At 40.7% G+C, this 16,511-nt stretch overlaps 1 protein-coding gene across 11 annotated transcripts in view; it reads right to left on the minus strand.

Annotated features, from left to right (window-relative positions):
- LOC126457214 (mitogen-activated protein kinase kinase kinase kinase 5) overlaps positions 1-9,187 on the minus strand; it is a 313,638-nt gene extending 304,451 nt beyond the window's left edge. For all 11 annotated transcript variants that reach the window (XM_050093332.1, XM_050093331.1, XM_050093328.1 and 8 more), the window contains exon 1: positions 8,941-9,187. In XM_050093332.1, coding sequence (XP_049949289.1) covers positions 8,941-9,051 — 111 coding nt within the window. In that variant the 5' untranslated portion in view covers positions 9,052-9,187. The remainder of the gene's footprint in view (positions 1-8,940) is intronic.
- Positions 9,188-16,511: the final 7,324 nt, after the last annotated feature.

The raw sequence follows: 16,511 nt of genomic DNA on the forward strand, positions 1-16,511 counted from the left end.
GAAAAGATGTCAACTCCCAAAGATGACACTTGTCTGAACTTCACAAAAATTTCATGCTTGACTGTAGACTCAGTCATCACCACAGTTCTATGCCGAGCACGGAGAAAAGGTATACTACTGTCCTGATTTAGATTTGCAAAACTGGGGAGGTAGCTCAAATGTGAAACAGCGACACAGGTCAACCATGTATCCTGCAACTTTCTTTACATTGTGCTGAAGAGGAAGAAAAGGGGGTGAATTGGCAGCTGACTGAGTATAGGATCCTTTCTCTTCTGGGTTATGGAAGGGCATGTATAATGAAGTACCACAGAAAAGTGTAGGGTCTCTCTCTTCATACTGTTGTGCAACGTTTCTTCATCCATATTAAAGTTGTAAAACCAATGCCAGCAAAGCAAATGACATAATTTATCACAAATAGCATTAGAAACCATCAAAGGTGGACAATGGGAACAGGAAGGGGGGGGGGGGGGGTACAATGTTGCCCAGGCCAGATTTGCAAGAAAGTAGTGGGAGAGAAGAATATTAAGGGTTAACGTCACATTGATGATACTGTCATTATGCTTGGATAAAAAAGAATGGGAAAGGACTTCAACCATGTCCTTTTCAAAAAAACCTTCATGTTGATGGCCCAATGGTGTTTTGAACACTGCTGCTTTGGGAATTCAGCAGAGTTTGTTCTCGTGAATGAGAAGGATAGAGAGATAAATTTGAAGTTCCTGGTAACTAACAAGAGAACAATCCTGAAAAGTGAAGTTTAATCTATAGTCAAAATTTGATAACTGAGTATTATTTTTACTGACTGATATAGTTTGCTATCAACTCTCCTGCTGGTCTAGACCTTGCTCTTCTAGCCTCACTATTCCACAACACAGAATGTTGAATCATTATATGTGAACAAACATACAGTTTAGAGACTCCATTTAAGAGGTAGTTGTTGGAATCCCTTTCAAGCCCTCCAGATTATGGTTTTTGATGAAGGCAGATGCTAGGATGGTTTCTTTGAAAAAGATATGGCCTGTTTCCTCCCCCATTCCTTTCTCAAGCCAAACCTGTGGTCTGGGGCTGGAAACCTTAATCTTCCTCCTTCCAACTGCACATCCAGCTCTTACGAAATCACAGTCCACAAGGGTATAATTTGGAAAATAAATAAACCTAGATGCTACCCAACGCCTGAAAAAATAAACCTAGATGCTACCCAACACCTGAAACCACTTTCCACATTTCTTGATGCAAAACTCTTGCTTAAACTCAACTGCATTAGTCCTCAGGTTATAATACAATTTCCATCCCTACCTAAAACAGAGTTGTTATTTGCCTCTTACGCCATCAAGACAATTAACAGATGTAGTACTCAGTGGTAATTTTCAGTCCAAAAACTGTTTTGATGCAGTTCTATCTATCCTGTGCAGGTCTTCTCAACTCTGCTTTAAGTACTGCAACCTACAGTATTTCAACCTGCTTACTATATTCGAGTCTCGGTCTGCCACTTCAGATTTTCTACATTCCTTGACGCCTCACGATATGTCCTACCAACCCAATCTTACTTTTAGTCAAATTGTGCGATAAAGCTTTTTATTAACTATTTTGTACCTGTCCATTGTTTCCAGATCTAACCACCTAATCTTCAGCATTCTTCTGTAACACCACATTTCAAATGTCTTTTCTTTCTAGTTAGTACATTTCACTTTCATTGAATGTTGCACACCAAGTATTTTTAAAACAAACTTTCTTAAAACACAAATTTACATCCAGTATTACGATATTCTTCTTCATAAAAGCTTCTCTTGCTATTGCCAGTCTACTTTTTATATCCTCCATACTTCTGCCGCTGTCAAGCACTTTGGTAGCCTAATAGCAGACCTCATCTCATGTTTAATATCTCACCTCCTAACCTAATTTTGCAGCATCATCTCACCTCATTTTAATTGCATTCCACTATCCTTACTTTTACTTTATTGATGTCCATTTTATAACCACTTTTCAAAATATTGTCCATTCTGCTCAACTTATGTCCCATGTACATCCCCGTCTCTTGCAGAATCACTACGCCACTGGCCAAGAGTTTTTAATTCTTCTGCCCAGACTTTAATTCCATTTGTATATTTGTCCTTAGTTTTCTTTACACTTACTCCTTGTACAGATTGTAAAAAGAGAGAGGGGCTGCGACCATGCTTCACCACTTTCTCAACTACTGCCTGATTCTCATGTCTTTTGATATGTATAACTGCAGTCTGGTTAATGTATAGCCCGTAGATAACATTTGGTTCCCTGTATCTTATCCACAGAACTTCCAAATTTCAGAGTTTATTTCAGTTACACTGCCAAAAGCCTATTACTGAGAAAAATATTGATAACTAGCAACTACTTCTCAGAGTATAAATTATTACTGTGCCTGGTTATTGTATAACCCATAGATAACGGGTGGACAGAAGCGTCCGATCCCACGCGTCAGCTTTGACCCGTGACGTAAGGGTGTTGTCGTGTGTGACGTCATGACGGCGCGGAGTTTGGTTTGTGAGTGTGGCGTGTTTGTAGATGTCGTCTTATTATGGTTTGTTGTGCTGTCTGGTGGTATGTTCAGGGTTTTCGTTTGTGTGGTGTAATGGGCTGTTTGCTTTTGCTCATTATCCAGAATTGTTCGAGTGTCGGCTGTATTTGTAGTGGAATTCATTTCAGTGAGTTACCGATTTTGTGTGAAGGTTAATTTAGTGTTGTTGGCTGTACGTCGTGTGGTAATTTTAGTAAATTGTTTGCTTTTGCTCATTATCCAGAATTGTTCGAGTGTCGGCTGTATTTGTAGTGGAATTCGTTTCAGTGAGTTAACGATTGTGTGTGAAGGTTAATTTAGTGTTGTTCGCTGTACATCGTGTGGTAATTTTAGTAAAATTAATCGGTTGTTGTTTTTGTTCAGGAATGGATACGACGGATAAAATTAAGTGCGCAGGTCAAGGGAAGTGTTCAATCCCAATGTGTAGCTATGTATGTTGCTACTGATATCGGGAGATGTTTTTGAGCTCTATAGGCCAAGGGAAGTGTTTGATCCTAATTTATGGGATCGGGTGCTGCTGTTGAGCAATATAGGTCAAGGGAAGCGTCCGATTCCAGATGATATTGTGTTCAGTGGTATTTGGGGAGTTTTGTGATGTCGGTTTTTTTTTTTTTTCGCCATTTTGTGTGGTTTTGTATGGGGGTGGGTGTCTAAATTTGTTTATATTTAGTTTTCCCCCACCCAAAAACACCCCATTTCCCGCGCTTGTCCTGTTAGTGTCATTAGGCTTTTTGTGGAAAGTGTGTGTGTTTGTTTTTCGATGTATTTTCGTCCTCATAATGTGTACGTAACGACTTTATATGCGCCATATTGGAATCGTTGTTTATGGTCGTTTCCGCCATATTTGTGACGTCATGGGTCAAAGCAGACGGGCGGGATCGGACGCTTCTGTATTTCCTAGATAACATTTGGTTCCCTGTATCGTATCCACAGAACTTCCAAATTTCAGAGTTTATTTCAGTTAACACTGTCAAAAGCCTATTACTGAGAAAAATATCGATAACTAGCAACTACTTCTCAGAGTATAAATTATTACTGTAAACCCACACAAAATGTTAATTTTGAACAATTCATTTCATGTCACAAATTTCATTTCACCTCTTAGAACCTGGCATGATCTGTTTTTCATGCAATTTCCGATATATTCAGTGTGGTTGTTATTCCAACTTATGGTTTGTGTTATATTGGTTTCACACTAACATCAATTTCATAACTACAATTCCATCCTTTGATTTATGAATATTGTGGAAATTCAGTTCATTTGCACTATTAGCTTTCAGAATTTATGAATGTGTTCACTTGCATTATAACTTAGTGGGCTTTTAAACAGCAGTTATTGTGGAGAGGAGACACTACATGTAGCCTGCCTTACAGCTATTTAAGGCATTCAGATATTCCTTCAAATGCAGCAAGTCCATATACAAAACAGGAGGAAAATTAAATCAATTACACCCACTTTTTTCAGCACTGTGCCCAATTCTGCTATCACTGTAGCTCCACTCAATGAACTGTGGCTCAAATTTGGATCTCAGATTTTTGATCAGTATTCCATAAACTACGAGACAAAGCACAAGAATGAGAGTCCTAGTCCAGCACTGGACCAGAACAGTGAGAAAAATGTGAGGAAATAAATTTTTGTGGATCTGTAAATAACTCTGTTTGCACTGCCTACTGAAATATAATTTAAGTACAGCATATGACATTGTAATTTTATCAGAGACAGCAAAGGACTTGGAAGGGCAGTTGAACGGAATGGACAGTGTCTTGAAAGGAGGATATAAGATGAACATCATCAAAAGCAAAACGAGGATTATGGAATGAAGTCGAATTAAGTCGGGTGATGCTGAGGGAATTAGATTAGGAAATGAGACACTTAATGTAGTAAAGGAGTTTTGCTATTTGGGGAGCAAAATAACTGATGATGGTCGAAGTAGAGAGGGTATAAAATGTAGACTGGCAATGACAAGGAAAGCGTTTCTGAAGAAGAGAAATTTGTTAACGTCGAGTATAGATTTAAGTGTCAGGAAGTCGTTTCTGAAAGTATTTGTATGGAGTGTAGCCATGTATGGAAGTGAAACATGGACAATAAATAGTTCAGACAAGATGAGAATAGAAGCTTTCGAAATGTGGTGCTACAGAAGAATGCTGAAGATTAGATGGGTAGATCACGTAAGTAATGAGGAGGTATTGAACAGAATTGGGGAGAAGAGGAGTTTGTTTCACAACTTGACTAGAAGAAGGGACCGGTTGATAGGACATGTTCTGAGGCATCAAGGGATCACCAATTTAGCACTGGAGGGCAGTGTGGAGGATAACAATCATAGAGGGAGACCAAGAGATGAATAAACTAAGCAGATTCAGAAGGATGTAGGCTGCAGTAGGTACTGGGAGATGAAGAAGCTTGCACAGGATAGGGTAGCATGGAGAGCTGCATCAAACCAGTCTCAGGAGTGAAGACCACAACAACAACATCGAAACAAAGAATTTAATTTTGTAATGGCGGTAGCTGGTACAAATACAATAGAGAAAACAATATTTCAGGAGGTTTACATTATGTTCACTGTATCCAATACAATGATTACAGTAAGAAAATTTGGGTCAAGCGATGTTTCCAATTCCACCATCGGCTTCGACCCTGACATAAGTGTATTGTCTCGTGTAGTGTGACATCATTATTACATGGTGTTTTTGAGTCAGGTCGTATTTGTAGATGGCATGCTGCAGTATTTAGTGGCACACACTTGTGGTGGATGTTATGTTTGAAGTTGTTTGTGTTATGTGTGGTAGAGGGTCATTTGATTTTGTGCAGTCGTCCTGTGAAGTTGTGTTGGAAGAGTTTGCAGCTTCACTAGTGGGTTACTTTGATTTATTGTTGCATATGTTTAAGCAGTTATGTTTGTGTTAGGTATGATTAGCATCATGTGTTATGTACGGTCCAAAAATTAACAGTGTTTTCCTTTTTTATTAGCAATGGGTACAGTGGAGAAATTTAATTGTCATTCGTTCCTCATCGTACTGGGGGAAGATACAATAAAGTTTTTGGAGGGCTCTGGCTTCATTGCCGAATATGTGTGGTGCCGTGTGTACTGAAAATATGAAGTTGACCATAGTCCCAGAGACCTGTATATGCAGTAGCGTCGCAGTCAAAACCCAATGAGGAATGTGGTTGGTTGAGGAAGTATCTTGTTTTGTTCTTTGAGGACTTGTGTGTGTGTGTGTGTGTGTGTGTGTGTGTGTGTGTGTGTGTGTGTGTGTCGGTTTAATTTCTTGTGTGTATTTTAACTGGTCAAGTGAATCTGAGGGTTTAGGGTTTTTGATTTCCTTGTGGGTTTTTTGACATCATCAACTGCATTTGACCTATGTACGTCAATTGAAATAACCGATGCCAGGATTTCTGACTAGTTTGGGTTGTAGGTGTCGATGGCTTTGTCTAACTATACAGGTCAAGTGAAATTTGCAGTACTGGGTTTAAACCTGGTTGTTCGGGTTTTTTGGGACCGAGGCTTCATTTGAGCTAGATAGATCAAGAGAAATGTATGATTCCTGCAGTTGAAGTTTTTGTACCATTATGTCACGTGTTGAGAATTTTTTGTGTTTTATTCTGCAGATGATATTTGCTTTGGGCTGATGTTGCTTTTCGTATAATTGTATATTTAGTGTGTCCCTGCCCCAAACCCCATACTTCCTGCTGATATCCTGTTAGTTTCATTTTATGGCTGAAACAAAATATTGTGTCTTTTTATTTTTGTAGCTTGTGTATGAGGTGGCATTATGGTCACCGAACTGGATATGCTGGAAGTAGGGATGTCTGCTATCTTGATGACATCATGGGTAAAAGCAAACAGGTAGAATCAGATGCTTCCATAATGCTGAAAATTTAATACAGCCAGTTAATTAGAGTCAGTAGAGTTATGTAACTGAGATAATTAGCCTACATGATGGTCTGGATACTACTAGCACTCTTCCACAGTTACGAATGAATGTTATTGATGATGTTCCTTCATATAGTTTAGATCTGTGTAGTTGATGGTGTTGTCATGAAAGAAAATATGCTACTGGGGAATGTAACAGATGCTACTCTGTGTGTACCTGTTTTGCAAATGGTTGTTATGCTGAATGACTGGTTATAACAGAAAGTTATTACTTACTCTTTGACTGTGTCCTTACTTTGTGCATCTGATTACAGTTCATGCACGAAAGTACTCAACGAGTACATAAAATCTAACAGCAATACTGAATCATTGACGAAAGGTGCTGAAAATGTGTTTGAACTGAAAAAATAAACCGAGCAGAAGACAATCTACAGATACATATCAAATTTGCCAAAATGTCAATAAATGGTTCTTCTGTTGTTTTATAAAACCTGAAAGTGAATGTACATGGTGTAGGAATGTACTCAGTGTAGGAGTGAGACTTCTCTCAAACTTCTAGAATGACTTATGGCATAGCCTACAACTGTAGGTGCAACAAGTATCAGTTTGTGATTGAAATATCAAATATGTAATAATCAGATGATGATGATTATGATGATATGCAAGGAAGACCAGAAGTTATATCTTTTATAAAGAATTATTAATAAAACAAAAACTAAGCACATATTAACTACTCCATGAGTTGAAGGTACATCAGTATAGCTGACATAATTATCTCAGGACAGACAAAGAAACAGACTGCAATCGTCCATCACTCATACTGCTATTCATTATAAGTCAAGACACAATCATGAGGGAGCAATAAAGTCACTTGAAACACTAGATTTTTCCTTTCCCTCCCATAGTCATTCCTCTAGGAATGTAGCTTTACAGTAATGACAGCTTTATCTGAAACAGGAACGATTCTTACATAATTTGTCAAAAACAGACTGAATACACCATTTTTCTTGGTCTTAATTCAGTGTTCCCAACACAAGGCAGACTTCCATATCACAAATAAATTACCCTGGCAATTCACAATAGATATATTCACGAACTCTTTATATGAAGCTGCTATGAACACTTTCTAGTGACAGACACTTGCAACAGTCGGAAAAGAGCAAAGCCAGAGAGTAAAATAGTGTTTGCTAAGGGCTACTACAGTACTACTGAAGTCAGTATTCTTTGATCACTGCATAGGCTGCTGGACACACAACATTATATCTGGATGGAATAAAAATGTGACTAACAGCTATTAAGTTGTTTCTGGGACAGCTACGATAGGAACAACCAATCAGAACACAAGCTTGGTCATACATTATGTCCAGTGCACAGATGTCATATCACTCTTCGATCTCAGATGCAGCAGTGAATGACAACTAGGGTATGCGATGTAATTATTTGTTCTTTTATGCTTTGTTTCTCAGTTAGAACAACATATGTTAACAGAGAAACTACACATGAACTCAATATGGAACCACACAGCAGCTGCTATCGGAGCCATATTGCACCAAAACAAAAACAGCATATCGACATCATACCCCACCCATTTTCCATGCTCACTTTGTTATTCTGATAAGATACTATAGCGACTCAAAGTCCTCTGATTTCTATACCAATTAATTCCTCGCACTTCTCCTAGTCTGAAACTAGGATGCCAAGAAAAGGAGAGCACACGCTACATAGCATACAAATTGAACATCAAGTAGCAAATGATGTCTTCTCATGGAAGTAAAGAATACAAGGAGCAGAACATGATATATTTAAGGTACTACAACCATTAGAAAATTAAACCACAAGAGTTAAGCGGGAAATCCATTAAATTTCAAATAACCATCAATACCTTAAAGAAGTTGAACAATAGGCCCTACTACTAGTGACTATAGAAAAGAAACAATCAGAGCATTAATTGCTGCAGAGAATCAGCAGATGTATGGAATAAACAAGGCGAAAACGTAATATGAAACCATTTAGAGAAATTAAAAGGGCACTGTACTATGTTCACTAAGAAAACCTTTCAGAATGGATTTATCGTTCACTTTTTTTGTAACTGGGCAAGGAATACAAAATGTCGAATGAAGCCTATTTATGACTATGACATCGATATAGCAGTTACTTACAGATGTTTACACTTCACGTACTGATATCACATTCCTACTTAACTTGGGGGCAGAAACATCTCACTTCACACTGAACGTACATTTCCTCGGTCTGTAAATGAATTTTCCCTCATCTCTAACGGTTTGCACAGCTCAATTACAGAAAAGTCTGTTCTTAACTACTCTTAACACTTGCCAAACAATGTACTTACATCAAAACGTCAATTTCAACTTTCTCAATCTGTCAGTGCAACACAGAAACTGAAAAATCACGATCATGCTCCACAAACTAAGAGGTCACTTTGTTTCATTCAGTCACACTTAATTATTAGGCGTGCTGTAATAACTTGGTAAACTAAAAAAGATTTTTGGGGTACGGAACCTTGTAAACATCTCCATATGTCCCGCTTCCTATGCGCTGAATCAACTCATATTCATCTTGTGGGTTTCTTCTGCTTATATCCGAAGATAACACTCCACTTCCATGAGCCATTGTTCGAATTATGACATTACACACAAATCCACATGAAACTAACACAAATAGAATTATCCTGCCTCCACAACCGTAAACTTAAAAGCCCAGGGTGGCAAACACAAAAACCTAACCACCAACCACACATTTGCTGTGATCAGACTGTCAAAACACCAAAGATATAATAACCTCATATTACTAATCAAGATAAACCAGCACAAAAACTAGCCTTGATCGTTGAACGGGAAAAATTCAAATGTATTAGTATTGTATGCTGCACAGACATTAATTTGATCTAGCATTTACTTTGTATTGCTTGTCTAACACTCCATATAAAGCAGACTCCTACATTAGGTATATTGATAATTTTTACTTTTTGGACCTTTGACTACAACTAAATGAAATACAATTTTCGTGCCTTGCACATTTCGCCTTTACTATCTGCAAGGCCTCTTCAGTGACAGGTTGCGTGGACGATTTTCTACATATTATGTTTCTCTTCCATTTTTGGTGCCGTTCCTCTTCTCATAATTGTCACTTGGGGTTTCTCCACGGCACCAAAAATGGAACAGAAACACAATATGTAGAAAATCATAGACGCAATCTGCCACTGAAGATGCTATGCAGAGAATAAAGGCGAAACGCGTCAGGCATGAAACTTGTGTTTCATTCAGTTGTAGTCAGACAGAGCAGAAAGCAGAAATTATCAATATACCCTAATATTACACGCAACTGAGAAAGACAGGATTACAGAAGTTGCAGAATGCAACATGTTTACTTCTAATTTTGGTTTAACAGTTTGAGGAAAAATGTTACCTCACGGAAGTGAAATTCCTGAGAATATTTTTATGCTTGTAACTGGTGTAACGTCTGTAGTGTGTGTGTGTGTGTGTGTGTGTGTGTGTGTGTGGGAGAGAGAGAATAATAATTAAGTGTAATAATTGAAGCAGTATTTGACTAAAGAAGTTCGTTTGCCTGGAAGTACATTAGGGTAAATTTTCCGTGCCCACTTGCTAATAGTTTTTTAAACATAGTATAAAAGAATATGGGAAACCGGAATGTCAAAATACTAGTCGGACTTTCACTTCGTCCCCTTGAATAAGCAAATTTAGTGAGGAACTGATCCAACTACTAAAATATTGCTGTCATATCCCATGCAACAAATTTTGCTCTAAATCTTGAAACAGAGCTCAAAGTCGTACATTCAGCCTCACATATCCACAGAACAAGAAGGTTTTGTTGAAGGAAAAGGAACTCGTGAACATTCCCCCTTTTTCACCGGTTTCCTTGACGATAAGAAATTCTTCAGCTGTGTTGTCTGGGAAAAATTGTGGCAGGTGCTCACAGAGTTCAGTGTCCCACCATATGTGATGGCACTGGTCAGATGTCTATACAATACCCGCCTTACAGCTGTGAAGACAAGAGGTGGAACATATGATTTTTTCAATGTATTTAAGGGTGTCAGAGTAGGTTGTGCCCTGTCACACCAGCTGTACAACAACTGCAACATGTGGTGAGGACAGCTCTTGGTAATTGGTCTAAAAAGATCTCAGTCGGCGAAAACACTACAAAAAACCTCCAATAAGTCGATGACAGCGTGCTTTTAGCCAGCATCAAAGACGAACTGCTGAGCTAATATAAAAAATAAAGGACATTAGTCTTTTATACGGTTAGACACCTACATCAGCAAGTTCACAATGATGATAATTGATTGAGGAGCACAGATCCAGCTCACAGCTCGTTTAAAGGAACTGAAAGTCACGCATTCTTTTGCCTACCTTGTGTCAACCATTTGTGATACAGGAAGTTACAAAGATGAGACAAGAAAGCAAATCAGGCCAGAGCGAATGGCCATGAAAAATCTCACCAAGATCTGGAAGAACAGAGTGATAACGAATGGCACAAAGTTCCAGCTTGCTGAAACATTCATGTTTTCTGTCTTGTTTTATGGTTGCGAAAAGTAAGTCCTCGAGGCAAATTTCTGTACAAATTGTAAATAGCCTCTCGCTCCCTGTATTTTACCCCTGCCACCTTCAGAATTTGAAAGAGAGTATTCCAGTCAACATTGTCAAAAGCTTTCTCTAAGTCTACAAATGCTAGAAATGTACGTTTGCCTTTCCTTAATCTAGCTTCTAAGATAAGCCGTAGGGTCAGAATTGCCTCATGTGTTCCAATATTTCTACGGAATCCAAACTGATCTTCCCCAAGGTCGGCTTCTACTAGTTTTTCCATTCGTCTGTAAAGAATTCGCGTTAGTATTTTGCACCCATGACTTATTAAACAGATAATTCGGTAATTTTCACATCTGTCAACACCTGCTTTCTTTGGGATTGGAATTATTATATTCTTCTTGAAGTCTGAGGGTATTTTGCCTGTCTCATACATCTTGCTCACCAGATGGTAGAGTTTTGTCAGGGTTGGCTCTCCCAAAGCTATCAGTAGTTCTAACGGAATGTCGTCTACTCCCGGGGCCTTGTTTTGACTCAGGTCCTTCAGTGCTCTGTCAAACTCTTCATGCAGTATCATATCTCCCATTTCATCTTCATCTACATTCTCTTCCATTTCCACAATATTGTCCTCAAGTACATCGCCCTTGTATAGACCCTCTATATACTCCTTCCACCTTTCTGCTTTCCCTTCTTTGCTTAGAACTGGGTTTCCATCTGAGCTCTTGATATTCATACAAGCGGTCTCTTTTCCCCAAAGGTCTCTTTAATTTTCCAGTAGGCAGTATCTATCTTACTCCTAGTGATATATGCCTCTACATCCTTACATCTGCCCTCTAGCCTTCCCTGCTTAGCCACTTTGCACTTCCTGACGATTTCATTTTTGAGACGTTTGTGTTCCTTTTTGTCTGCTTAATTTACATCACATAACTAATGAGGAGGTACTGAATAGGATTGTGGAGAAGAGGAGTTTGTGGCACAACTTGACCAGAAGAAGGGATCGGTTGGTAGGACATGTTCTGAGGCATCAAGGGATCACCAATTTAGTATTGGAGGGCAGCGTGGAGGGTAAAAATCGTAGGGGGAGACCAAGAGATGAATACACTAAGCAGATTCAGAAGGATGTAGGTTGCAGTAGGTACTGGGAGATGAAGAAGCTTGCACAGAATAGAATAGCATGGAGAGCTGCATCAAACCAGTCCCAGGACTGAAGACCACAACAACAACAACAATTTACTGCATTTTTATATTTTCTCCTTTCATCAATGAAATTCAATATACACTCCTGGAAATTGAAATAAGAACACCGTGAATTCATTGTCCCAGGAAGGGGAAACTTTATTGACACATTCCTGGGGTCAGATACATCATATGATCACACTGACAGAACCACAGGCACATAGACACAGGCAACAGAGCATGCACAATGTCGGCACTAGTACAGTGTATATCCACCTTTCGCAGCAATGCAGGCTGCTATTCTCCCATGGAGACGATCGTAGAGATGCTGGATGTAGTCCTGTGGAACGGCTTGCCATGCCATTTCCACCTGGCGCCTCAGTTGGACCAGCGTTCGTGCTGGACGTGCAGACCGCGTGAGACGACGCTTCATCCAGTCCCAAACATGCTCAATGGGGGACAGATCCGGAGATCTTGCTGGCCAGGGTAGTTGACTTACACCTTCTAGAGCACGCTGGGTGGCACGGGATACATGCGGACGTGCATTGTCCTGTTGGAACAGCAAGTTCCCTTGCCGGTCTAGGAATGGTAGAACGATGGGTTCGATGACGGTTTGGATGTACCGTGCACTATTCAGTGTCCCCTCGACGATCACCAGTGGTGTACGGCCAGTGTAGGAGATCGCTCCCCACACCATGATGCCGGGTGTTGGCCCTGTGTGCCTCGGTCGTATGCAGTCCTGATTGTGGCGCTCACCTGCACGGCGCCAAACACGCATACGACCATCATTGGCACCAAGGCAGAAGCGACTCTCATCGCTGAAGACGACACGTCTCCATTCGTCCCTCCATTCACGCCTGTCGCAACACCACTGGAGGCGGGCTGCACGATGTTGGGGCGTGAGCGGAAGACGGCCTAACGGTGTGCAGGACCGTAGCCCAGCTTCATGGAGACGGTTGCGAATGGTCCTCGCCGATACCCCAGGAGCAACAGTGTCCCTAATTTGCTGGGAAGTGGCGGTGCGGTCCCCTACGGCACTGCGTAGGATCCTACGGTCTTGGCGTGCATCCATGCGTCGCTGCAGTCCGGTCCCAGGTCTACGGGCACGTGCACCTTCCGCCGACCACTGGCGACAACATCGATGTACTGTGGAGACCTCACGCCCCACGTGTTGAGCAATTCGGCGGTACGTCCACCCGGCCTCCCGCATGCCCACTATACGCCCTCGCTCAAAGTCCGTCAACTGCACATACGGTTCACGTCCACGCTGTCGCGGCATGCTACCAGTGTTAAAGACTGCGATGGAGCTCCGTATGCCACGGCAAACTGGCTGACACTGACGGCGGCGGTGCACAAATGCTGCGCAGCTAGCGCCATTCGACGGCCAACACCGCGGTTCCTGGTGTGTCCGCTGTGCCGTGCGTGTGATCATTGCTTGTACAGCCCTCTCGCAATGTCTGGAGCAAGTATGGTGGGTCTGACACACCGGTGTCAATGTGTTCTTTTTTCCATTTCCAGGAGTGTATCTTCTATTACTCAAGGATTTCTACTAGCCCTCGTCTTTTTACCTACTTGATCCTCTGCTGCCTTCGCTATTTCGTCTATCAAAGCTACCCATTCTTCTACTGTATTTCTCGCCCCTAGTCTTGTCAGTCGTTCCCTAATGCTCTCTCTGAAACTCTCTACAACCTCTGGTTCTGTCAGTTTAGCCAGGTTCCATCTCCTTAAATTCCCACCTTTTGGCAGTTTCTTCAGCTTTAATCTGCAGTTCATGACCAATAGACTATGGTCAGAGTCCACATCTGCCCCTGGAAATAATCTATTTGAAACCTTCTAGTATCTGCAGGGTTCTTCCATATATACAACCTTCCTTCATCATTCTTGAACCAAGTGTTAGCTATGATTAAGTTATTCTCTGTGCAGAATTCTACCAGGCGGCTTCCTCTTTCAATCCTTCCCCCCATTCCATATTCACCTACTACGTTTCCTTCTCTTCCTTTTCCTACTACCGAATTCCAGTCACCCATAACTATTAAATTTTCGTCTCCCTTCGCTATCTGAATAATTTCTTTTATCTCATCACACATTGCATCAATCTCTTTGTCATCTGCGGAGATAGTTGGCACATAAACTTGTACTACTGTGGTAGGTGTGGGCTTCGTAACTATCTTGGCAATAGTAATGCATTCACTATGCTGTTTGTAGTAGCTTACCTGCATTCCTATTTTTTTAATTCTTTATTAAGCCTACTATTGCATTACCCCTATTTGATTTTGTATTTATAACCCTGTATTCACCTGACCAGAAGTCTTGTTCCTCCTGCCACCAAACTTCACTAATTCCCACTATATCCAACTTTAACCTATCCATTTCCCTTTTTAAATTTTCAAACCTACCTGCCTGATTAAGGGTCCTGACATTCCATGCTCCGATCCCTAGAACGTCATTTTTTTTTCTCCAGAAAACGACGTCCTCGTGAGTAGTCCCTGCCTGGAGATCCGAATGGGGGACTATTTTACCTCCAGAATATTTTACCCAAGAGGATGACATCATCATTTAATCATACAGTAGAGCTGCATGCCCTCGGGAAAAATTACAGCTGTAGTTTCCCCATGCTTTCAGCCGTTTGCAGTACCACAACACTAAGGCCATTTTGGTTAGTGTCACAGGGCCAGATCAGTCAATCATCAAGACTTTTGCCCCTGCATCTACTGAAAAGGCTGCTGCCCCTCTTCAGGAACCACACGTTTGTCTGGCCTCTCAACAGATACCCCTCCGTTGTGGTTGCACCTACGGTACGGCTATCTGTGTTGCTGAGGTACACAAGCCTCCCCACCAACGGCAAGGTCCATGGTTAATGGGGGGAGGGGGGGTGAGAATCTCATAATGTATGAGTTGTAAAATAAGTTAAAATTGTCAGTGACAAACACAGTGATAATTTATGTAATTAACCTTTTAATAAGAGCCTAAACATCCACATTCTTATTTAATTTGCACTTACACTCTCATACAACTCGCAAAAGATGGTCATAAATTACTTATATAAGGGATGTATCAAAAAGAATCACCCAATTTAAAAAAATTGTGCATAACAACGTCGTGTTGGAAAGAGCACACTCTAGAGTTTTACACGGTTCCTGCTAGGTACATCTACATCTACATGGAGACTATGGAAATCAAATTTAAGTGCCTGGCAGAGGGTTCATCGAACCACCTTCACAATTCTGTATTACTCCAGTGTCGTACAGCGTGCGGAAAGAACGAACACCTATATCTCTCTGTACAAGCTCTGATTTCCCTTATTTTGTAGTGGTGATCGTTCCTCCCTGTGTAGGTCTGTGTCAACAGAATATTTTCGCATTTGGAGGAGAAAGTTGGTCATTGGAATTCCGTGAGAAGATTCTGTCACAACGAAAAACCCCTTTCTTTTAATGATGTCGAGCCCAAAACCCTGTATCATTTCTGTGACACTCTCTCCCATATTTCGCGATAATACAAAACGTGCTGCCTTTCTTTGGACTTTTTCGATGTATTCTGTCAGTCCTATCTGGTAAGGATCCCACGCCGCACAGCAGTATTCTAATAGAGGACGGACAGACATAGTGTAGGCAGTCTCTTTAGTAGTCTGTTACATTTTCTTAGCGTCCTTCCAATAAAACGCAGTCCTTGGTTAGCTTTCCCCACAACATTTTCTATACACTCCTTCCAATTTAAGTTGTTCGAAATTGTAATACCTAGGTATTTAGTTGAATTTATGGCTTTTAGATTGGACTGATTTATGGTGTAACCGAAGTTTAACGAGTTCCTTTTAGCAAACATGTGGATGACCTCACACTTTTCGTTATTTCGGGTCAACTGCCACTTTTCGCATCATCCGGCTGTCTTTTCTAAATCGTTTTGCAGTTTGTTTTGATCTTCTGATGACTTTATTACTCGATCAACGTCAGCGTCATCTGCAAACAACCGAAGACGGCTGCTCAGATTGTCTCCCAAATCGTTTATATAGATAAGGAACAGCAAAGGCCTATAACACTACCTTGGGAAACGCCAGAAATCACTTCTGTTTCACTCGATGACTTTCCGTCTATTACTGTGACCTCTCTGACGGGAAACCACAAATCCAGTCACATAACTGAGATGATATTCCATAAGCATGCAATTTCACTATGAGTCGCTTGTGTGGTACAGTGTCAAAAGACTTCTGGAAATCCAGAAATACGGAATCGATCTTAAATCCCTTGTCAATAGCACTCAACACTTCATGTGAATAAAGAGCTAGTTGTGTTTCACAGGAATGTTGTTTCCTAAACCCATGTTGAATGTGTGTCAATAGTCCGTTTCCTTCGAGGTAATTCA

The sequence above is a fragment of the Schistocerca serialis genome, chromosome 2 (assembly GCF_023864345.2).
Source record: "Schistocerca serialis cubense isolate TAMUIC-IGC-003099 chromosome 2, iqSchSeri2.2, whole genome shotgun sequence".
In the NCBI taxonomy this organism is placed as follows: domain Eukaryota; kingdom Metazoa; phylum Arthropoda; class Insecta; order Orthoptera; family Acrididae; genus Schistocerca; species Schistocerca serialis.